The sequence below is a fragment of the Rhinoderma darwinii genome, chromosome 13 (genome assembly GCF_050947455.1).
Source record: "Rhinoderma darwinii isolate aRhiDar2 chromosome 13, aRhiDar2.hap1, whole genome shotgun sequence".
NCBI lineage: Eukaryota > Metazoa > Chordata > Amphibia > Anura > Rhinodermatidae > Rhinoderma > Rhinoderma darwinii.
In genome coordinates, this window is record NC_134699.1 from 49,224,676 (window position 1) to 49,250,335 (window position 25,660).

General features: G+C 41.7%; 1 protein-coding gene across 3 annotated transcripts in view; it reads right to left on the reverse strand.

Moving 5' to 3' along the window:
• Window positions 1-25,660, reverse strand: part of MYCBPAP (MYCBP associated protein) — a 41,088-nt gene that overhangs the window by 12,389 nt on the left and 3,039 nt on the right. For all 3 annotated transcript variants that reach the window (XM_075846573.1, XM_075846572.1, XM_075846574.1), the window contains exons 3-16: window positions 25,263-25,422; window positions 22,621-22,727; window positions 21,299-21,473; window positions 20,483-20,598; window positions 20,254-20,404; window positions 20,044-20,153; window positions 18,474-18,589; window positions 18,268-18,376; window positions 16,466-16,658; window positions 15,961-16,148; window positions 14,245-14,388; window positions 10,536-10,739; window positions 4,251-4,372; window positions 1,279-1,394 (exon numbers count right to left, since the gene is read on the reverse strand). In XM_075846573.1, the coding sequence (XP_075702688.1) occupies window positions 1,279-1,394; window positions 4,251-4,372; window positions 10,536-10,739; window positions 14,245-14,388; window positions 15,961-16,148; window positions 16,466-16,658; window positions 18,268-18,376; window positions 18,474-18,589; window positions 20,044-20,153; window positions 20,254-20,404; window positions 20,483-20,598; window positions 21,299-21,473; window positions 22,621-22,727; window positions 25,263-25,422 (2,011 nt within the window). The remainder of the gene's footprint in view (window positions 1-1,278; window positions 1,395-4,250; window positions 4,373-10,535; window positions 10,740-14,244; window positions 14,389-15,960; window positions 16,149-16,465; window positions 16,659-18,267; window positions 18,377-18,473; window positions 18,590-20,043; window positions 20,154-20,253; window positions 20,405-20,482; window positions 20,599-21,298; window positions 21,474-22,620; window positions 22,728-25,262; window positions 25,423-25,660) is intronic.

The following is a 25,660-nucleotide window of genomic DNA, read 5'->3' on the forward strand; positions in this document are numbered from 1 at the left end:
GACATACACCACCGCCTTCATATCACTTCTCACATACAGACATACACCACCGCCCTCATATCACTTCTCACATACAGACATACACCACCGCCCTCATATCACTTCTCACATACAGACATACACCACCGCCCTCATATCACTTCTCACATATAGACTTACACCACCGAGTTTTCCACCTACATAAATCCAGTATGCTAGAAATTAATTATCACTTCCCTATGAATCTATTTATGAAGTCTGGATTCTATTAAAGTGTAACTAAACGTTTGACAAACTTCTGACATGTCAGATGTTGTGATTGGTGGGGGTCTGAGCACTGAGACTCCCACCATTCGTGCCGCTTCGTGTCTGTTCGGCTTTCTCCAGAAAGCCGATGTATCAGAGTACGGGCTCATAGACTTTCTATTGAGTCCGTACTCCGATACATTGATTTCCAGAAAAAGCCGAAAAGACACGAAGCGGCCGAGCGCTCACACGAGCACTTCTGCCGCTTCGTTCTAGCGCTTGGTGGGGTCTTAGTGCTCGGTCCCCCACCAATCAAAACTTCTGACATGTTATGACACGTCAGAAGTTTGTCAAACGTTTAGCTACATTTTAAGTACTGGCTCTTAGTGGGGTGGATAAATTAAAATAAACCCTAGTTTACCTTTGTTGATCCATAGGCATAAGGCATGTGTCCCATTACAGCTCTTACAGCAAAGCTGCTGGCAATTGAACTTTTTTCCTCAAGCCGGACATGGTGCAATTTTATTTTCTGGGGACTTTGACCCTCCAGTCGAACAAATATTTTACAAATATGAAATGCATCTACAAAGTCTCGAATTGTGATGGGAAAGAGCGATTCTAATAAACATCCATCTACGCGGAGGGAAGTGTAACAGATGCGGTGTTATACGCTGCCTTATGTCATGTCCTTCCCTTGTGTTGCATCCTAGTGCATATTTCATGAACAAATGCATAGCAGTATTCCTGGTTTGATTTCCTATTTGGGATCTTTATAGGAATCTGTAAGCTAAAGTTCTTGCAAATCAGAGACTCGTTTTACACCTCCCAAAGACTGAAAAACAAACCAATTTATCTCAAAGGAAAAGTATTCAAACTAAATTCTTCTTCAATCGGAGCCAAAAATAAAATACAAAAAAAAGAAAAAAGAAAACCATTAGAGAAAACTAATAGTAAATATAAATACAAATAAAAACTGTTACAACCAAATAGAATCTATACTCGTTACTTCTTATTTAATACAGCCTTATTACAGAACCCAAGCAAGCTACATACCTGAATTTTCAATGATAAATTCCGCTGTCATATCTTTATCCGGCATCCCCAGTACAGATCGCAGCTCCATGGAGCGTTCTACAAGCTCATCCATGGCTTCACGCCAGAGCTGCAAACTAAGGACAAATACATCAAGACTAGCAATAAAGCCCGTTGTGTGAAAAAATACTCTAGAAAAGTCTGCCCCCTAATATGCTATCACTCCTGTATGTACGCTCCACCTGTATGCCACCACTGTCCCCTGTATGCCACCACTCTGTACCCTGGGTATAGCATCACTGTCACTGTATGCCATCACGGTCTCCTGAGTATGCCACCACTCTGTCTCCTAGGTATGCCATCAGAGTCCCATGAGTATGCCACCACTCTGTTGCCGGTATATAATCACTATCCCCTGTGTGTCCCCACTCTACCCCCTGTATACCCATTGTGCAAGAAATACAATGGGCTCTAGAAAACTCTTGTTGATCAGTTAAATTTTTCATGAAACATTAAAATACAAAATGAGGAAGCATTTGCGGGATGATAATCCTCCTAGGACAGGAGTACTGGACCCCTTCCGTGTCATGCTTCATAATTTTTTTATTTTTTTTTAATAAGGCCCATAAACCAGAGGAGATGCCATTTTGTGCTCTAATCGAATGCCCATTCTGATATTTAAGAAGTTGTTCAATTATTGTGAAAATGCGAATGTGATCTAGTTTTACTACTCCTTGGAGCAACATTTAGGATAACTTTTTATCTTTCTCCTGGAAAGTGTTTAGCATTACAAAATTCACAAATTTGGTTAAGGGCTTATTCACACGAATGTGGGAAAACTCGGAAGTGGAAAAACAGCCGTTTTTCATGGCCAAGTTTCATCTGTGCGGGTCCCGTTTTCATTGATCCCCATAGACTTGAGTCTATCGAGGGATCCGTGAAAACGGAAGAAAATAGGACAAGTTCTATTTTTCAACGGACCCTTCACATAGTCTGTTGAAACAACGGCCGTGTGAACGGTCCCATTGAAATATATGATGGCCGTTGTTTTAACAGCTGTCACACGAACGTATTCAACGTATTCCCTGGTATCCGCAGGGAATTTTGGGCGAAAAACCGCGCCAAACTGTGGTGCAGTATTTCACCCGGAATGTCCGCTGCGGAAAACTGCTGAGCATTTAGCCGGCCTGTCTCCTGGGATGACGTTTCATCCCAGGAGACCGCTGCAGCCTGTGATCCCAGGAGGCCGGCCCTCTGTCATCCAGGCCGAACTCCCATGTGACTGCCGCTGCAGCAGTCACAGGGGATGAAACGCGATTACAGAAGGCCAGCCTGGAGGAAGAATACAGACTGCTGGGTAAGTATAAGGTTTTTTTCTGAGTTGCGTTTTTGCGGCAGGATCGTTGCGATTCCACTGCAATAAATGCAACAACTTCTATTTGTTGTGGGTTTTACCTCAATGAGGAAAACCCACAACAAATAAGCAGCGTTTATGCAAATACAGTTGACATGCTACGGAATAAATTTCTGAGTGGTTCCTCCATTTCATTGTTTACGCAGCGTGTGGATGAGATTTGTTCTATCTCGTCCACTTTGCTGCAGATTTTCCGCTGTGGCAACGTGTGAACTGACCCTTTTGTTTTAATCATTTTTTTCCTTGTAAAAGTAGTAAAAACAAAAAATGAAATTAGATAAATTTGGTATCGCCATAATCGTATTGACCCACAGAATAAAGTGAACATGCTGTTTTTACAGCAAGGTGAATGTGGTAAAAACGAACCCCCCCCCCCCCCCCCGAAAGATTGTGGAATCGATGTTTTTTTTCTATTGCACCCGGCAAATAATTTTTTGCAGTTTCCCACTACATCATATGGTACAATAAATGGTGCAGTGAAAATCTACAACTCGCCCCACAAAAAAGAAGTCCTCATTCGGCAATATTTATGGAAAAATAAAAAAAAGTTATGGCTTTGGAAGGACGGGAGGAAAAAAACGAAAGTGAAAATCCAAAAAATGGCTGCAGCGGGATGGGGTAAAAGTTAGCACTATATATGTCTGCTTCAACCTGCCACTGATTGGCTGAAGTGATTACACCATGTGACCGCTGCAGCCAATCGGAAGTAGTGAGTCATGGGCAACACAGCTTGTCTTTTATATATTAGTAGGATGTTCTGATACTCTCCAATATGGTTATGTAAATTGGGAATGTTTATTTAATAACCAAATAGAGCAGACATTACAGTCAGATTTGCACCAATAAAAACCACAGCTCGTGCTACAAAAAATAAGCCCTCACACTGCTCAAATCGACGAAAAAAAAACCAAAAAGTTATGGCTTTCAGAATATGGAAAAAAATCATTTTTTTCTAACAAATAGTTTTTTCTTTCTAAAAGGAGTAAAACATTAAAAAACCTATATAAATCTGGTATCGTCGTAATTGTATTGACCAGCAGAATAAAGTAAAGTTGTTGTTTTTACCACGTGGTGAAAGACGTAAAAATGAAACCCATAAGAGTTTTGAGGAATCAGTTTTTTCCAATTCCACCCTACTTAGATTTTTTTCCCCGTTTCCCAGTACATTATACAGTACTTTAAATGGTACCAATAGAAACTACAACTCCTCCCGCAAAAACAAGCCTCCATTGACAGAAAAATTTAAAAAAAGTTATGGCTCATAGAAGGCAGGGAGAGTAAAACGAAAAAAAAAAAAAAATGGCTTGGAAACTAAGGAGCTAATGGTGTATTTTATTTTTTATTTGCCAGGCTGTTCCTAAATCTGCACAGGTGCAAGTGACCGTGTTGGTCACAAAAAAATGCCATGACCTGAAATAGTGTCACACATAATGGCATGCACATTTTTTTTTTCTAATTAAAAGTAGTAGAAGTAGGGAAAGCTGGCAGAAGGGTTTTTCATTCATCTCCATATTTCTCTTGCCAGAAGTAAAATACATTCTCAGGAAACCCAAGGAATTCACATATATAATATATTCACCAAGCCTGATGTAACCGGTCTAGAGGAGCGTCCTGGACTGGTTCAATTAGTTCCGCAATATTTTTGTTCAGCTGAAGTAGGAAAGTTTCTCTTGCTTTATCATCAGAGATAGTAATAATGGCCTAAAATAAAAATGTAAACAAGCTAGAACAGATATTGATATTGTTTCATACACGCTGCTATTTACAGAATGGGGCATAGAATACGGGGTACCATAAAACAGTCTGACTGAAGGCTTATTCACACCAGCACAGGCAATCCGCTGTAATGCATGCCTGTGACATCAATGACCAACTGTGTAATGCATAGACAGGCAATGTTCGCCAGAACAGGAACTGCTCTTACAAAGTATAGGAAATGTGGAAAGCGGTTGTCATTGTGAGACAACCCCTTTAATAGATATCTAAATCAGTACAAGGTCACAACCATTAATCTGGTGGATGTTTTGCAGCACACGACTGCCCGGTTGCCATCTGCACTGTGCATACCTCCTAACCATCCCGGATTCAGCGAGACAGTCACAGATTCCGGGCGATGTCCCTCTGTCCCGGGCAGCCGGTTGTATGTCCTGGTGTCAGCTGTATCTGCATCCTCAGGACGCAGATAAAGTTGAATCCAATGCTGAAGCAACAAACTGTCCGTTCCCTGCTTCAGGATTCCCTGTGTAAAGAGGCAGTGAAGTCATCGCACCTGGCTGCACCGTGCCGCTCATAGTACAGAGCGGGAACAGGGTAGGTAAGCATTTATTTTATTATTTTTTAACAGGCGCTATGGGGTATTATACTGTGTGGGCATTATACTGTATGGGAGCATCTGTGTAGCCATTATACTGTATGGGGCAGCTATGGGGGCATTAGGCTGTATGGAGGCAGCTATGGGGCTTTATACTGTGTGGGCATTATACTGTATGGGGGCATCTGTATAGGCATTATAATCTATGGGGGCATTATACTGTATGGAGGCAGCTATGGGTCTTTATACTGTGTGAGGGGTTATATGGGGGCTTGATACTGTTTTGCCTGAACTGGGTGTGCATGGGCGGGGATTGGGCAGGGTTAGAGGTGTGGGTTAACAGGGAAAAAAGTTGCCCCTCTATATGCAATACTTGAGGTATTGTACTGTGTAATGCCAAACTTACATAAGAAAAGGATCTACCGGAAGTAGCTAAAAAAGTTAACTTTTAACAGTGCACAGGTCAACGCTCTACTAGTACAATCAGGGCCGCACCGTCCATGTGGCGAGATGAGCATCATGAGGGGGCACTGTCTACAGTGGGATCTATGGGGGGCACTATCTACAGGGGGCTCTATGGGGGCACTACCTACTGGGAGCACTGTGTGTGGGACAAAGCGTATGGTGCTATTATAATCAGGGACACAGTGTATGGTGCGATTATAATTAGAGGTGCAGTGTATGTCACTATTATATTTATATTTAGGGTGTAGTGTGTGGCATGAGAATTTTATCTTCGTTTATAGATGCAGAAACGTTTGAAAAGTGAGAAGCTGAAGAAATCTGAGCGGCAAACTGCAGAAAGGGCCGTGGCCAGGAGAAGTCTTCATAGGTCTGGACCGGATGGAGAAGACAAGGGAAAAAGAAAAACTAGAATCTGAGATGGTCACCGCTGAGTCACTTAACATGTTTATTCTGCCTCTAATCAGCACTGTAGTCACTGTATCATCTGCAGTGAGATGATAGTTTGTATGACTTTTTTTGTGAAACTGCAATTCCCAGCATATCCTTACCATTGTTCGGGCCATGCTAGGAGCTGTAGTTTTACGCCGTACAAACCTATACGGCAGGGGTTGCACTAAATTGAGCTGTATTTGTGTTGGTATTGTATTTATATACTGAGCTTGGTTCTGATGCTGTATATATGTACGGAGCTTTGTTCTGGTGCTGTATTTATGCATTGAGCTTGGTTCTGGTACTGTACAACATGTACTGAGATTGGTATGTGAGAGCTTGATTCTGGAGCTGTAATTATATATAATATATTTATAATAACAAAATTGCAGGGCAGATTGAGTTGTTTTCAGTTCATTGTATATTTAATGGGAACCGGTCAGGTAATTTTAACCCCTTGAACCGCCACCAATACATGTCCTGACAATATTTCCAAACATTCCCCTGTATGTATTTTTTTTTTTTTAGATGCAGCAAAATCTATAAAATCAACTTTTCAAATGATGCACGCTATATGCTAATTACTCATTAAAGGGTCACGGGGCGGTGCCGCTATCCCGAAGAGTCACATAGTCCTGCCTCCAAACACACCTTTCCATGCTTGATTGACATCCCCCTGGCTGTTATGCATCTCTACCAGTCTCCTCCAACTTTCTTGGATGTGTCATTGCCTTGTACAACTTGGGCATGCACCGTGCAGCGAGGTGTACCCTGCCAGGCTGCACCGCGCATGCCAGTACAGGTCAAGGGCGCATTCGCAAGAGTTGGAGGAGGCTGCTAGTGATGTAGAACAGCCAGGGGGATGTCAATCAAAATCTGGGGGGGCGCCATTTCAATTTTCGCCTCAGGCAGCAGAAAAGCTAGAATCGGCCCTGAGTACAATGTATGAAATGCAAATGCCACAATCTGGAGACACTGAGTGCGCTGCATATTTAGCAGTTTTCCGTCCATATATACACTTTGAAATTTCACAGATACATACAGAATTCCTCTTAAACCAATTAGCAGTGATTAGGATATGAGGGAAATTAATTAAAGGGTTTGTAAGCTTCTGAGCTTTATTTACTATACTACTCCAGAACATTACTTCATTCAAACACATAATGGCACTGTGCCAGGCACTAGAGTTTGATTCAAACAGAGCACCATCTGCATGAGTTTTGTATGGGAGCATTTTGTTTGTGTACGCTTCCTCCAACAGTTTGGTTTCTTTCCATAGTAAAGTTAAAATGTAATGTAAGATTGACAAGGATCATTCCACTAAGATCAGATCACTGTCCTCCTTCCTTGACTTCCAGGTCGCAGAAGGAAAATAATTTGTCTCTCTAATGGGTGAATCAAGCTCTGCCGGGGGGGAATCGCTCGTGCACGCGACTGTTTTCTTCAGTGCCCTATCCATTTTTTTATTTTTTTTGCGGATAGCATACCGAACCATTCATTTCTATTTTTGCAGATCAGGGTGTCCGTTCCACAAAATTACAGAACCTGTCCTACTCTAGTCAGTGTTTGCAGTCCGTCTCACCCATTCCAGTTATGGGTCCGCAAAAAACACAAAACGGATAGCACTTGGAAGCCAGTAGGATCCGCAGAAAACTGAAATGGTCTCGTGCATGATGTTTAAGGCTACGTTCACACAAGGTTTTATAAATCACACAGATTTTGCCAAAATATGCCTCCATTTGATTTCAATGGGAAATCCGCCTGTTTATAATGTCAATAAGTGACATGTCACTTATTGACATGGATCCCGCATTGAGAGTCGGCAGATTCCCACACACAGATTAGCCCCATTCCATGGGGCTAATCACCGTGCGTATCCGTGGCACAAAAACTGTAAATATGCATAAAAACAGTAACGCACACATTTCCCTTGAATCGTCTTGTGAACATCGCATAACGGAGTACTTTAATAAATAAAAATCTGCGCTTTGATTGGTTGCTCATATCACTTATTATGCATAGTGTTTTGGACACTAAGGCCTTATTTACACGAGCGTGTTAAACGTCCCAGGGACGGCCGTTGAAACAGCGGCCGTCCCACGGATCTATGTAATTCAATGTGGCCGTTCACACAGCCGTTGTTTCATGTCCTATCTTTTCACGCATCACACATCCCTCCATAGACTCATCTATTGGGGATGCGAGACTGTCATTTTTCTCACGTCCGAGGTGTGCAACGCTCGTGTAAATAAGGTCACAGGGGTGGAGCATGACCAAGTTTACAAGGAAAAGAACAGTGAGAATAATCTAGTCATAAACATGACAGAGCTCTATAGATCACTATAAGGGTCAGTTCACACGTTGCGTAAATACTGCGGATTTTCCGCAAAGGAATTTTTTTGCGAAAAATTCCCAGCAAATACAGTAGCAGCAAAGTGGATGAGATAAAACAAATCTCATCCACACGCTGCATAAATACTGAGTGGAAAAAAAACGCTCGGAAATGTTATTTTTATTCCGCAGCATGTCAATTGTATTTGCGTAAACGCTGCTTATTTGTTGCAGGTTTTTCCCATAGAATTAAATTGGGAGGTAAAACCCGCATCAAATAGAAGTTGTTGCGTTTTTTTGCAGCAGGTTCGCAGCTCCAGGTCGGCCTCCAAGGATGGTGTTTCATCTCATGTGCCTGCTGCAGTCAATCACAGGCTGTAGTGGTGGTTACATGGGATGAAACGTCATCCCAAGAGGCCGGCCTGGATGACATCAGAGGGCCAGCCTCCTGGGATGACGCTTTATTCCATATGACTACCGCTGCAGCCAATCACAGGCTGCAGCGGTCTCCTGGGATGAAATATCACCGGCGAAGTACTACAGTTTTCCGCAGCAGACATTCTGGATGAAAAACTGCACCACAGTTTGGTGTGGTTTTTCACCCGGAATTCCCTGCGCCGCACAGAGCGGATACGCTGCATGCTATTGCGCAGCGTATGTGCCCCGTGTGAACTCAGTGTAAGGCTACGTTCACATCACTTTTTGTATCAAGCTGAGATTATGTCCGCCTTTTTTGTGGTATAGTTACATATACCTGCCAAACATACTTGACCTCAGTGTGCCATTGCAGACCTATGGACACATTTAGCGTGTATATCAGGAGCTTTCCCAATGTACACGCTAAATGCAACCAAAAAATCTGATGTGAACAGGGCACTACTAGAATGGCCTACCAAAGAAAAACAAAAATATTGCAATTGGTAGAAACTAAGCTTCTTTAACATCTGCGTCACGTCTCCGTTCTTGCGTTTCGTCTGAGATTTCCGTCAGAACGGAACCCTGACTGAAACGGAAACCATAGGTTTCCATTTAAATCACCATTGATTTCAATGATGACGGATCCGGTGCAAATGGTTTCCGTTTGTCTTAGTTGTGTAAGGGTTCCATCGATTTGACGGAATGAATAGCGCAGTCGACTACGGTATTGATTGAGTCAAAACTACGGAACCCTTGCACAACGGGGACAAACGGAAACCATTTGTACCGGATCCATCACCATTGAAATCAATGGCGATGCAAACGGAAACCTATGGTTTCCGTTTGTTTCAGTCAGGGTTCCGTTCTGACGGAACGCCAGAACGGAGCCCTGACGCAAATGTGAATGAAGCCTTAGAAGAGGAGATAAGGTCTTGTGGGCACTGCTTAATTCCCCTTTTCATTGTTTTGCCAAGAATAACCCTTACAAATATCTAACGTCACTGTCCATTTATGACCTCAAGAAGAGCTTTCCAACTACAGGAGTCCTGGTATTTGCTCTATGTACTTTTCCAGGGAATACTGTATAATTCTTCATAATTTACCCTATCCTCTACTACGGCTTTCTCCCTCACTGGCTAAATAGTATTTTACCTACAAAGTGGTGTTCACATGGAGTATTTTGGTGTTGTTTTTGACACAGAAACCGCATCGGAAACAGCGCCAAAAAACGCCTGAAATAGTCTCCCATTGATTTCAATGGGAGGCAGGTTTCTTTTTACCCGCAAGCGGTAAAAAACGCTTGCGGAAAAAATAAGCGACATGCCCTATCTTCGGGCATTTCCGTCTGCGACCCCCCCCCCCACCATTGATATAAATGGGAGGCAGAGAAAGCGGTTGTCACTGCATTTTTTGCCCACGGCGCTTAATAGCCGTGGCCAAAAAACGTGGCAAACAGTTTGCAGACAGGTCAAAATCAGCGTGCAGGCAGGCCAAAATCTGCAAAAAAAACTCTGTGTGAACAGGGCCTAATGCTTTAAGGTGACTTTGGAACAATAGGTATGCACATTGCACATCTTAGTTCTCTATTTTGAAGCATTGCATGCGGATTACTATAGTATTTATATCTTTTGTATTGCTTGACAAACTTGGTCACCCACGTATTTAATGGCTCACTGGACTGAATTGATTTTTAGTGCATATTAGGGTTTGTAACATAATTGGTCTAGAACCTTTTCTCTATATGTTTTTTTTTTTCAGAGAACTTTAAAAAAAAGTAAGCTGAGCTTGGTTGCTCTGGGTAACAAGGCCAGTTTTACTGTACGAGAGTTTTGATAAAACTCCCATTATCTCCATGTCACTAGGTCTCCGTACACTACCTTGTTCACACACATCTTGCCAAAAACATTGTACCTGTTTCAGCTCCACAACTGATAAGTTCCACGCATGCTCTGGCTTCCATTCTCCTTTCAGCTCATCATTTTCTCCAATATTTGTGGTTTGTACAAAGTGATCCAGAACTTCTTCAGATAAGCTAAAGTTGTCCTGGACATCATGGGAGATGTATTCTTTCCATAACTTATGCAGCTCCAGAACGGCCCCATGCTCGTAGTGCAACTGTATTAATAAAAGCCATAAAACGTACTTTACAAGGGATGCGACAATGTAGCTGAAAAGTAAGACATTAATATACACAGGAAGAATGTTTATAAGATTTCAGTTTGGAAAATAAACAGCCGTTTCCGGATATAAACTTGGTAGGGGACCACAGGGTGTTCAAATTCTCTGCCACTTATCTGCGTGCCTACCAGTAGAATGCATGCTGATTGTGTCTGATGACAGACGGACAGGGAGCCACGCAGAATTTGACCATCAGTGCTTTGTAGTCCGAGGGAAAAAATCTGATTCTAGACATACACTGAATGTCACTTTATTAGCGACACCCATCTAGTAGCGCAATGGACCTCCTTTGGCCTTCAGGACCGTAGTACTTCGTTGTGGCATAGATTCCACTAGGTGTTAAAAAAAAGTTCTGCCCATGCAGACAGAATAGTATACGGTCTGTATGGGCAAATATGGGCTTCTCACAGTTACTTCTCAGTTACTTCTCACAGTTGCCGCACAAGTAACCGTCTGCCATAGGGTAAACCGCTGCCATGAAGGGATGAACTTGGTTGGCCACAATCCTTATGTAAACCCTTATGTTCAGACGTCCCACCACAGGTATCAGAGGACCCGGTGTGTGTCAAAAAAATATTCCCCACACCATTATTCCACCTTCACCAGCCTGAATTGTTAACACCTGACAGGAAAGGTACATCAATTTATGCAGCTTGTGCCAAATTCTGAACCTCCCATTAGCATGGTGCAAGAGAAATCTGGATTCATCTAGACAGGTGATGGTTTTCCACTTCTCAGTGATCCAATTTTTGCATTCTTTTCCCACTACATTGTAGCCTTTCTATTTCCATTAGAAAGCAATGGCACTCGAACTGGTTGTCTGCTGTTATAGCCCATCCGTGCTAAGGATCGACAAGTTGTGCGCTCGAACACGTTAGTTGGAGCACCAGCGTTGTATTCGGCTGTAATTTTCGTGACTGTGCACCAGATGTTAGGCTAGAGAAAGGTAAGGTAAGGGCCGAGGTCAGGGCTGGCAGAGTTTGATAAACAGGCAACAGGTCAGGGCGGGCAGCACGGGTTCAGTGGCCTGGGACAAGCCGGGGTTCAAAACGCAGATAACTGGTGGAATGTAGAATAGGCACACCTTTGCAGGGGCTATCTAGGATAGGAACCTATATTGCTCAGGCAGCATGTAGTGGCCTTTTAAGAAGCAGAAAGAGCTGGCGCGCGCACTAAACAACGCTACAGAGCAGAAGCAGGCGGAGGGAGAAGAGAAGCTCGGGAGTGGAGAGGACCAGGGACACAGCGGGAATGGTAAGTATACTGCCGACGGTGACAGCCGGCAGAAGCAGAGAGCCAGCGGTTAATCCCAGCAACGCTGGGAACGGGGCAAGAAACGCCAGAGAAAGCCACATACTGCTGATGGGAGCCACTGGTAGTGACAAAGCATAGGAGGAACGGTGCCAGCGTCATTACAGACATTCTTCTCTGACTTTCGTCAACTAGTTGTTTACGCCCACAGGATCCCCTTTCGCTAGATGTTTTTCCTCGGTCACAAAATTCTCGCTATTACTTTTGACACCATTGCACGAGAAAACCCAACAAGGTGGTCCTTTTTTTTTTTTTTTTTTTTGAATACTGGCCTCGGCTAGTCTAGCAACGATGACCATGTCTCGTTCGAACTCGCTCGGGTCACTCGATTTTCCCTTTCTAATGTGGATTCACACTGAAACTGGTCCACGGAACACGTGCTCACTTGATTTTTTACTGCGCTCTCGGTTTACGTCTCTAATTTTTATAGGGGGAAGCTCCAATCGTGAAAGGGCAGGTGTTTTTAATAAAGTGGCCATTCAATGTATATTACTAAATTGTACAGTGTAATTTTTTTTCCAAAAACGTTTATTATTTGCAAAGTTATGAGCATTTTTCAAAATATGCTAATTTGGCTCTACATGCCAAATGGGCTTACTCATTCTTTTCACTCTGGGCGGTGTAATGTTTTCTGTATGACGCTGTCCAATTAGCTCATACAGTTCTCCTCTTCACAGCCCAGCGCGATCTCAGATTTAATCACGAGATCACGCTGTGTTGTCACTTCAGGCCGCAGGTCCTTAGACACAACGACTCAGCGCTCCTACAGGAAGACCGTCTGAGTCGCTGTGTTGAAGGACCTGCGGCCTGAAGTGACATCACACAGTGATCTCGCGATTGAAGAGTCATACAAAAAAACATTACACCGCCCAGAGTGAAAAGAACGAGTAAGCTCCCATTTGACAAGTATAGCAAAATTAGCAGATTTAGAAAAACGGTTTTGAAAAAAAATCACACTGTAGTTATCCGCATCATAGCGCCTTTTAGATTAGTTAGAAGATAGGATCTGTCACCAGTTTATTAATTCCCTATTTAAGGTAAAATGCAATGTTAAACTACATTCACACGAGCGTGACAGATTTACACGTGTAAAACAAGTGCGTAAATCTGTCCATGTGCGTTGCGTTATTGCATCCGTGAGCTGTGCGTGGTTTTGACGAACCCATAGATTTCAATCCGTGCATAGGTGCGTGAAAACTCATCAATATAGGACACGCAGTGAGTTTCACGCAACGGACTCTCGCTGTGTGAAAACTCACGTACGTGGGAATAGCCCCATTGAAGTCAATGGGGCTGTGTGATGTGCGTTGTTTCAACGCACAGCACACGGACGAGATTCATGTTCGTGTGAATGGGCTCTTACTCTTTATATGAGTGAACTATGTCCGCAGCGAACACGGTAGAAATCTGCATGTATTATATGCAGAATTTACAGTGGATTTGCCTATTTTGTCTTTCACAAAAGAGTAGGTGAAATCTGCAGCAAATTCCAGAACAAATCTACGTGCAATTCAAATCCACAGCATTACTTCAAACCCTTATAGATTTTTTTTTTTGCTGTGTCAATCAGTTTTTCTAATCCACATTCTCCTGCCTTGTACTGTCGCCTATAGATTTACAATGCAGATTGCGTGTAAACCCGGTCAAGGGTCATGTAGATTAAAGCCTTAAATCCATTTTACACAGAAGTTAGTCATAGAGATGTACATAAAAACTTTCAGTTGCAATAAAGCAAATTTTTAAAACACAAAACACATTTAGCGGACTATCCATTCCTGCATATGGGAAATGCTAATTCTTTTGAATGAATTGTGTAAATGAAAATCTAGGCAATTCTTCCTCAAGCAGAAATTCAGGGATCATAATACGTGTAGATAAATGTTACAATTTTCTTGTAATTAATAGGAAATAAAGAGTGAAGATATTGTTGTGGGTATGGAGGAGGTCTTGTGAAATTAATTACAATGCATCTCCCACATGTGGAAGATAAGGGTGCCCCCTAGTGGCTAACAATGAATACAGCTGTACTCACGTGGCAAGCAATGTGAGCAAGGAATGAACATGAAGATATAACGGTGAATACAATAATGAGAAGATTGCAGTGTCCTAAAGAATACTATAGCTTAAACACCTTAGGGTTTACGATACAGAACATCTCTTCTTCCGTTAGATGTGTAACTGGTGATTGAGGGCACTCTGGGCTACGAACGCCATCCAGAATTTCTTGAACTATCTTCTGAGCAATAAACAAGGCCTCACGTGACTCCAGCTCCTTCTATCAGATAATACTAAATGTTAATTATTGTAGATAAAAGCTACAAAATCCATACAATATTAATACTCATGACACAGAAGGCACCTGGATTATAAGAGGAGAGGCTCAGGTATACGACTAGGTCAAGCAATACAAAATCTGAAATATTAAGCTCTAGGGACTACTGCTAACAAGTAATTCCAGAGGTTTTAGTAAGTGGAAAGTGACATGGGATAAAGACTAAAGGTTCATCCTTAAAGGGGTTGTCCACTACTGAACAACTGTTGACCTATCCACCGGATAGGTCATCACTATATCATTGTTGCGGGTCCGACACACGGCTGGATTCACATGAGCATGTTATGTCCTTAAAGGAAGGAACGTATTTCGGCCGCAAGTCCCGGACCGAACACAGTGCAGGGAGCCGGGCTCCTAGCATCCTAGTTATGTACGACACTAGGAGTCCCTGCCTCTCCGTGGAACTACTGTCCCGTACTGAAAACATGATTACAGTACGGGACAGTTGTCCGGCAGCGAGGCAGGGACTCCTAGCGTCGTACATAACTATGATGCTAGGAGCCCGGCTCCCTGCAGTGTGTTCGGTCCAGGAAATACTGCCGACATACAGTCCGTATGTCACGGACCGAACATGCTTGTGTGAATCCGGCCCAACAGATCATGTAATAATGACCTATCTGGTGGATAGGTCATCGGTTGTCCAGTAGTGGACAACCCCTTTAAGGAGTATTACCGTTATAGTAAACAATCAATTCTATGGAATGATTGCAAGCAGAGGTCCTAAAAATATTCTGAATGGATACATAAGGTATACTAAAAAAAAAACACTTTTCATAATAAAATGAATAACCTTTTATTTGCTGAAACAAGAATATCTCTTTAAGCTGCGCATATACATTACCAGCTAGACTTAGGCCTTATTCACACGGCATGTATTCGACGCGTTTTACACACCGAAAAACTGCATGCTTTATTCTTCCCATTGATATCAATGGGAAAGCGCATTGTATAAGACGCGTTTTTTCTTTACGTTAGTTTAAGCGTCAGGTCAATTCTTGGTGCGTAAAACGCGGCTAATTCCCATAGTAAATGGGAGTCCTAATTACGCACCAAAAACGCTAGCGTTTTGACACGTTTACGCATCGTTTTTGTTTTTTTTAGCACCGTGTGAACAAGGCCTTAATGTGCACATTGTCTCTATACAGGGAGGAAATAGAGCAGCTACAGGACAAATCTGGTCCTGCTCAAGCAAAGTGAGAACAAAAAGAGGATTAAAAAAAAAAAAGGCAAATAAAAAATAAAACTACTCCCAATCCTTTTATGCCGAGAATGAGAAGCGGGCCCTTGGACACTAGATTATGTTAAAACAACTGGCTGTATGGACACATCTACAACAATGTGAATGAGCTGTATTACAATAGTCCTAGGATCATCACAATAATCTGTCAACTGAACAGGCTTCTGAATTATGGTTTATCAAATCAATCGCGAAATAAGACCAGAAGTGATGTGGTGCCCTATATATAACCGCACAGATATATTTGGTTCCCATTCACCTAACTGTTTGCTACCAACCTGTAGAGCCTCCCTTCGTGAGGCGGTCTTGTCTTCATACAAAGAAATTCCCCACAGGGATACCTGTATCAGCGCCCCCGCCAGCAATACAGGGTGAGTGCAGAACTCCCAGCTTTCACTAAATATCCCTGCCGTCAGTGATTTGAAGTGGAAAGGGAATGTCTGTGTTTCTCCCGGCAGGATTACACCTGGAAAGTTCAATACACATGGATACAGCGTTTAGATTTAAATATACTAAATGGTCACTTATATTATGTGCATTTGTCTTTTCTGGGTACTTTATGATATCTTTCAACATTCAGTCCTCCACTTTGTGTCACATATTGCATCTCTAAATGATGTCACAGTACAGGTATAATACACATAGCGATTTCATAGTACAGGTATAATACACGGATTTCCTAGTACAGGGATAATATATATATGGGGCACATCATTATGTTGATTATTAAGATATGTAATGAAGCCGACTTTGCTAGCACACTCAAATGAAATGTCTTCTCACCAGCACTAGTGTTGAAATAGAAATGTTGTACTCGTGGTTCTTTGTGCCGATCTCCTAGTCTGGTGGCAGGTGGCAAGCGTCTCCACTCGTACCATACTGCTGCACTTCCATTGTTAACAACCTCTAGGACTGAAGAAGCTTTTTCCCCTGCTAGGGCTTCAAAAGTAATGCGTGTAGAGATACCAACTTTTTCCTGTGTTAAGACGACGGGATAAAGAGAAGGAAACACCACAATTTTGCAAAATTCAGCAATACAAGAATATAAATGTTATATAATTGTTTGGAACCAGATGTATCACTAAACACATTTAGTCGCATGGATATTTTGTTTTAAAAAACAAAACACATCCTTCAAGTTCAGCCTCTCTCAAATCAATGATACGTCATTCATTGCTAAATCAATTTGAACCCTCAATACCATTTATCATTAGATAAGTATCTAGCCCTTTTTTTGAAACCGACATAGTATCTGCCATTACTACCTATTGGGATAAAGCATTTCATAGTTTAACTACTATAACTGTAAAGAACCCTTTCCTACATTGATGTCTGAAACTCCCTTCCTCCAACGGAAAGAATCTCCCCTGGTCCTTTGTACAGTTCCTTGAATGAATAAATCATGTGCCAGTTTTTTGTTATAACCACAAATATTTATACTTTAATAAGATGTCCTCTAGGGTGCCTTTTCCAAGTAACATTTTTCCCATACCATTAATTAATCTAGTTGGCTGCCATTGAACCTTCTACAGCTGTCCTATATAATTTTAGGGTATGTTCACACACGGCAGATTCGTTGCAGACGTTTCTGCAACTAAAAAATATATTCCATACATCTAAATGGAGTTCTTTCGGCAGTGTGTTCATGGATTTCTACAAGCTCCATTCAGATGAATGGACATTCGCAGAAATTTTTGCAACAAATCTGCCGTGTGTGAATATATCCTAACAATGTGGAGGCCAAAACGGAATCCCATATTAGAGTTGTGGTCTTACAAGGGAGTTATAGAGGGGCAATGTTGCAATTGGATTCCAGGTTTTTATCTCTTTTTAAATACCCTAAATTCCTAGATTGTAAGCACTTGCGAGCAGGGCCCTTAGAGCCATTTTACTCCGGCCAATTATCGGGCAAACAAGTGTTCACAAAATGCTTGTTCGTGATAATTGCCCTGTGTAAACAGGACAACGATCAGCCGATAAACAAGCGATCGCTCATTTGTCTGATTGTATCATTTTTTTAAGTCAAAATATTATCGTTGTCAGCAGCATATCTCCCTGTGCGCTGCCGACATGATAGAAATGTATGGGGGCGAGCGATCCCCATAGGTTACTGATAATAGGTCCTCATGAAAGGAGCAAATGAGCGCCGATCACCGAGCTCTCTCATTGATCGGCGGTCGCTTACACGGCCCTCGTTGGACCGTGTAATAGGACCCTTACTCCTCTTGTTTGATTTGTTAATTAGTTTGCGACTCAGTAAAGTCTGATTTGTTCTTGCAAGGTACCTCTGAATTGTAAAAAGCTGTGGAAAATGTGCTCTATAAATAAAGACTATTTATTAAAATCATATTTGCTTTTGCAGCTGCTCATTGACATTGAGTACTACTGCTTAGCTTACTTGTAACCAGAATACCCAGGTCCTTTTTTATTTTATCCCTAATTTTAGCCAATTTAATTTATATGCAGTAATACCATTGCTGTGGCCTAGGTGCACTACTTTCCAATTATCAACATTAAATTAAATCTGCCATATTCTTGCCCATGTTGCAAGCTTATCAAGGTCATTGTGTAATATTTAACATTACCCTGTAAGACGAAGGATTTTCTACCCAAACTGCTGGTTGACCACAGAAAAGCAGGGAGGGACCCAGGACGAAATCTGGAACAACATCCGGAAAATCACTGAGTGGATCCCTGTAACAGGCAAGTATGGCACATCCATAAAGTACATGTCATAACAACCTACAAAACACCATTTATCGGTTGGTCATTACACCACACGCATACTCACTGGTTTTCTTTATCTTCTGTTGGTGTTTCTTGAAGCTCATCACATAGTGGGAGAAGTTCAGCAGATACAGATGTAAACGAACGACCTCGCCCAATGACTTCCAAACCATCTATATCCTATAAACAAAAGGCAGCAGGGCTTTGGTGATAAGGATATCAGTTTCAGTAATAGTTCTAATCATAATCTTATGTTCAGTAGGATAGCCGACATGGCAAAAATATAATATATAAACCGTGCAACTAGTTGGACATACAAAAATAATTAATTATTTTTTATTTTTTTTTGCATTTTGTACTTTCATAAAATACTGCACAACAAGGTGTAAGTTTTCAGTACCCAATTCAGAAAATGTTGCCTATTTTCAATCATCCAGATCATGGTATACCTAGTTGTGGTCAGTTACAATGAAATTTTAAAGGGGTATTCAGCTCCAAACATTCTCAGGGATTGGAGCTCCCACCCATGCAATATTTATAACCTATTCGGTGGATATGTGATAAAGGTTTGTGTTGGAGTACCCCTTTAAGTCAATATAAATTGAATGAATTCAAAAAGCAAGACTTCTTCTAAACACATCAGAAGACATCCAGTGGATCGGTCATCAGATGTCCAGTAGTGGACCACCCCTTTAAGGATGTAAGGAAACTGGTTCTGAGCAGAACTGTTGGGAAAAATATTCTTTGCCACAGACCACTCCGAGAGAAGGGGTAAGGATGGCTTATCATAGGGACATAAGGGCAGGGGGAAGCACTTTGTAGAGAAGGGAACATTTAAACTGTATTGGCTGCTTAAAAAGTATTTTTATAGTAGGGGTGTTATGGTTTCAAAAGAAAGGTTATTCATTGTGTAATGAAAAGTTATACAATTTTACAACATACTTTCTATATAAATTCCCCATGGTTTTCAAGAGTTCTGCTTGCAGTCATTTAACCCCTTAAGGACAGTGTCAATTTTGGCCTTGAATACAGAACAATAACTTTTTTTATTTTATTTTGTATTAGACTGTTTGTTTTTTGCAGGACGAGTTGTACTTTATGTAGGTGAAATTTTTTGGTACATTTACATTATCGATTTATTTAGGTGGTTACGGTCATGGCGATATCAAATGTGTTTGTTATTTTATATTTTCGAAGTTATATTTTATAACGTTTATTTATTGTAAAAAAAATTGCATTTGTGTCTATTTTTTTTACGGATTTATTTTATTTAACGTTTCTTTTCTTTTTTTTTTTTTTAATTAATTAATTTTACTTTATTTCAATCCCAAGGGAGGACCAAGGATCAAGACATCAAAAAGGGGGAGAGGCGTGTGGTGGGGTGAACCAGAACTAGGAGAGAAGTCCCATTTTGAGTTGGGACCCGCTCTTTATGTACCATCCTTTTTGGAAAGTAATAAGCCATGTTATTAATGTGACACTAAAACAAGTATTTTACCTTTATTGCATATTAAAATGGAAGATAATCATTGCTTACCATAGGTTAAAGCACATTTTCATTGAATAGGTTTTCATGCGTGCTATAGTCTAGATTTGCCTATATGGGACAGTTGTTTAATGAGGTTTTCACTTACCGGCTTGGCGAAGTTCAGTTCCTCCATGACGGCTTTGAGTTTCTCCTTGCGGTGCTGGAGGTATAAACTTTTATCCCATGTGCAGTGAAATGGGGGCCTTTCTGCTGAACCTAAGGAAGTTAGAAAATTTGACAAGAGCCATATATATTTTAGTCAGGAGACCAACATATTGCACTTGATAGATTAAAAGAAGACTTGTGCTCAACATACCGGTCTCCTGCCTGATGCTATATGGTTTGCCTATATGAGTGGCAGGTGAGGGGTAACCCCGCTCGTACTGAGTAAGTGTTAATGTCAGGCCAGTCAGCTCATCCCCAATAAGTTCAGACGTGTTCCAGAATTCACTTGCAATGCGGTGGCCCTGTATGAAAAAAAAGTTAAACTTCCTGTTTTGAACCAAGTCCCCCATCCCTTCAGCACATCATGGTCCTGAATCTACCTTGCCATGCTCCAGAGTTGGGATACAGTGGTCTATCAAGTGTCTTTCCTCCTGAACTCTGCGGAAATCTTCACACAGGCTCATTAAAAGTCGTTCAGTGGGTTTACAAAGCTGACCTGCCTCAGGAGAGACCAAGACAAGTGAGGCAATTGTGGAAAAGAAGCATTCATTCTCATTGACCAGTCTGAAAGTGATACTTCCAACCATGGCATTGATTATAAGCGGATTAATACTATGCTTTAAAGGATGAAAACTAAAATCTTTAAATATTACCATAAAACAAACTGTTAAAGCACTCCAGCAGCACTGGATGATCCGTATCTTGTTCCACCCACTGTAACCCTTTTCACAATGTAAATCTCAGGCCTCATGTACATGGCTGTATTACAACACCAAGTTGTATGGAGCCATAAGAGGGTACCTAAAGAGGCGACCTATCCTGTACAAAAAAGCTTGCAGCTTTGCCATACAACAAATAGGCATCATGTATCAAAACTCTTAGGCCCCATGCACACGACCGTAGAGTTCATCCGTAATTACGGACCCATTCATTTCTACGGCCGACTGACGCCTGCCCGTATAATTACCTTCCATAAAAAATAGGACATGTCCCATTTTTTTATTTTACAGACTGTGCACCCATGCTTTATAATGGGTGCACGGCCCGCAAATGCGGACGACTGTCTGCGGCCGGCCGTGCCTGTAATTACGGGCACGGTCGTGTGCATGGGGCCTTAGAAGACAATTTGTCGTTGCTGCTGCCCAGTCACAGTTCAGCTCTTATTAGAAAACCAAAACAACAAATATCAAACTAACGGGATAATGAATCCAGCTCTCTCTTCCTCAGATTCATGTGGTACTGCCAGTTATTCAGAGCATTGTCCTGCCTCTGTAGGTGCGTGAAAACTTTGTTCTTCTTCTGGAGTTTCCCCTCTCCAATAAATGTTCCAAGAACGTCAAGCCGTGGTGCATCAAGTATAAGCTGAGCGACCTAACAAAGCATATTCAGAATAATAATCAATTAGTTTATATACTCTACAGCATACATATCCTGGGACATCCAAGATATGATACTCAGGAGACCTGGCTCACCCATGCATAACATGGACAGTCCAATGACTTCAAAGGACATTGTGAACGGCTTTGTTTCACGTGCAGCATTATGGAGTGGAACTGAGAACCCTCTGGTGGGGACACATGCTCGCAATCCTTCCTATTGTGTCACCAGCTCACCCTACTGTATAAATGAAACAGCCTGCAGCTGCCACTAGGGGAAGCTTAGTAGTTTACTGTTCAAATGGACCCAGAGAGGGTGAAGGCAGTCTTGGAGTGGCCATGTCCTCAGGGCCTCCAAGCGCACCATCAAAATGTTCTCTAACCTATCCCCTTTCATCTTGGACTATATAATGTGCTCTGCCCTTCCACTCCTTGCTTGAGCATTGTTGTTGGATTCCCATTTTAGTCTAACAAATGGTCCCTTAGTTGTATCCTGCTCCCAGTGTTCCTGTGTCCTACTTCCTGTATCCCGTAACTGTGTTTGTTCCTGAGCTGTATCTAGTGTTGGAGTCATTTTGTCGTCTGCCATGCCAATGATCATCCGTGCCAAGTGTCTACTACACCACGTGCCTGCTTCTCCGATTATCTGCCAGATCATCTTCCCAGGTACTCTACCCCAGAGACTGTTATTGATTGTTGTTGTCGCCAGCTGCTATTCCGCTATGGCAGAGCGGTCTAGTGGGTCCACATACCCTACAGGCATGACAGTACACTCAGGCCATGGTAAACCTAAGATGGCGATTCAGGTAACTTTTAGCTCAGAGCTGCATTCACAATTCCATAGCTTTAAAACTGAAATGGCTCAGTGACTGCATATATTTGTATTCTGGGAAGAGTCCTCTTTAAACTAAACACTGAACATAACACTTTGACTTCCTCAATGCATAGAAGCTCAACTAAGCTGTTAGGGTTGTGCCTGATGACGAGCTAGTTGACTGTTTTAAATGACAACTAGCAGAATTGTGACTGCAAGATAACGGTGTGTAACTGGAGGTTTTTTTTTAACCAAAATAAGTGGAGTTTTGCAAGCAAAAACCTTGTAAACTAAGACAATAAAACTTAGAAGGCCTAATAAAACTTGCCTGTAAATCTCCTCGTGCAGTGGCTTCTCGGCTCAGCTCCTCTAAAGTCCCTAGAATGTAGTGTGGCTGAAGCTGACCATGTATGTCACACAAAGGAACGTCTACACCTAAAACAATAAATTCATTCATTCTAATAAAAGGAGATTATTGCATTATTCTCTTGAACAATTTGTACTTATCTAGAAGTTTTGGACTGTACAATTAGGCAGTTGGGATAAATACTCGCATACAACTTCGTAATTGGGTGATGGCTTCAATGGCCTTCAGTCGAGAGTCCTTGGATTTGTGCCTAATAATGAAAATATTAAAGCGACCCTCCAGTCTGAAGGTCACTTTTATTTTTTGGGCAAATGCACCAGTATGGACCCCACAGTATATATTTAGGGCTTTGGAATCTTTAGGGACCGAGGACTCTCCCAATATGTTAGTTCTACTACTATGCATGTCAACAACTGGTGGCTTGGGAGGAGATAGCAAGAAATAGAGATAGCTTAACTAAAGAAGGAAAATGTAAAGTCATCAATATATTGTGGCCTACTAGAGTATAAACATATAAAAAAATATGTTAATATACAAATTGCAATATAGATATGAAATATTTTTAAGAATATTGAGGAAGTACATACATTTTGGGATATCTCCCAGTCTTTTATACTGAAAGACTCATATTGATTATAATTTCTGGCATAAATTTAAAGGGTTATTCCCATCTCAGATATTTATAGCATATCCACAGCTCTGAAACTCACACCTATATCGAGTGTCATGCAACCCCCCTCCCGCCTTATAAGGCGGTCGCCAATTAAAGGCGAAGTCTATGTGGAGAGGTGGCCACGTATTGCTGCGGATTTCTCTATTAGGGTATGTTCACACGGCCTATTTTCGGCCGTTTTTCGGGCCATAAACGGCCGAAAGATCGGAAGCAGAACGCTTCCAAACATCTGCCCATTGATTTCAATGGGAAAACGGTGTTCTGTTCCGACGGAGCGTTTTTCGCTGCGTTTTTTTTATGTGTAAAAAAACGGCCGCGAAAAAAAGTGCAGGACACTTCTTGGGACGTTTTTGGAGCGGTTTTCCATATACTCTATTGAAAAAAGCTCCAAAAACAGTAGTAAAAAAACGCAGCGAAAAATGCAGCGAAAATCGCGAGTGGCACAAAAAACTTCTGAAAATCAGGAGCGGTTCTCTCTTGAAAACAGCTCCGTATTTTCAGACGTTTTTGCTCACTGCGTGTGAACATACCCTTATGTTCTACAGGAGTTATGGGAATAGCCAGGCAGCGCTTGCAAATTATTGGCCAAAATATTACAACTTGACAATTTTCGCCAGAGAGAAGTTGGTCGTCTGACTTCACAAACTATCATTCGTATTAATTTTACAAACGATAGTCAACCAACATGACCAAAATATGCCGACTTCTCATGTGTATGACCAGCTTTAGAAGAAAAAAACTAGTTTGAGATTTCCCTAGTCAAGGGCCTGGCTTGAACTTTATAGAAATGTTGTGGCAGGACATAAAATGAGCAGTACATGCACAAAATCCTAGCAAACCGAACTGATAATAAAATCCCTCAACTGTCATGAGAAAAACAGATATCAGATTATTGGAACCCTTTGGTTGCAATTCTAGCTGCTAAAGACTGTGCAACTAATAACTTTAAAAAGCAGTCACATGGCAGATATGGATAATGGATAACTCATTCATCAAAGTGGGACGGTCATTTTACATTTTTTATTACAAGCGAAGATAAGAAACTTTGTAATACATCTTACTACAGAAGAATGCCTCTTTCTCCACTTATCAGATGCCCCCGCCCCGCACTGATCACTCACTTACTGGTAAAATCTGTATTCAGTGAGGCAGAGATAAAGACTGATCATGTTACAGCTGCTGCCCAAAGAATTCACTGCAGAGAGAGGGGGTAGAGGGAGCAACTGCCGTGAAAAACACAGAGACACACTGCTGCAACTTCTAGTAAGTGTTCTATCTTATCCTGTGCTGCATTCTCAGCTACACTGCTCATTACTGCTGTGTAATGTCCTCCATGCTGCTACGGCTTCTTGTAAGTCTATTCAGTGCTGGATTCTAGTAAAACACTTACTAGAAGCAGAAGTGTGTGTGTGTGTGTGTGTGTGTGTGTGTGTGTCTTTCCTCGGTCTTCCTCCAGCAGTTCCCTCCTACTTTTCCCCCTTCCTCTCTCCATAGACCTCTATAGGCAGCTGTAACTTGATTTCTCAATGAGCTGATCATCTGTCTTTATCTCTGTCACACTGAATAGAGTTTTTAATAGTTACTTGAGAGTGAATGTTCAGTGCAAGAGACAGTGGGGGGAGGAGAGGAGTCTAATAAGTGGAGAAAGTGGAATTTTTCCCTAAGAAATATTACAAAGTTTGTTATCACTGCTCGTACTGTTAATTTACGGGGGGGGGGGGGGGGGAATGAAAACGATGGTTATGATTTAAGGACTTCAGTAGTAAATCAGTCTGTTTACTCAGGTCCACGTGATCAAATATTGCATGCGATTTAGATATTAAAATTCATTCAGTGTGCAAATATGCAAAAATAAGACATATAGAAGAGGGACAGGCGCAGATACTTTTTCTCAGCACTGTCAATAGCATAGACTATCACTGTAGCATACCAGAAATAGCCTGGCCTTTGCTTGCAGACCCTGGTGGCACTGGACGAGCTACAAGCAGTCGTCTCTTTCTACTTTTCTCTTGATCATGATGCTTCCGAATTAATATCTGGTGTCTTACAGGAGCTTTCTGCTCTTCTTTAGGGCGTCGTGGAGGGTGGAGCTATGAGAGAAAAATGGTTAATTATAACGTGATCTATAACCTCTGGTCCAGAGGTGGGACCCGCATCTATCTGACATTTGTGACAGATCCTGTGGATATGCCATAAATGTCTGATGGAAAACCCCTTTAAGAACAGTACCTGCTCCCAGGTTTATTGAAAAATTCTCTTTTGCATAAAAAAAAAAATTCTATTACACAACCCCGTTAATATGATTGTCCAAATCAACCCAATCTAGAT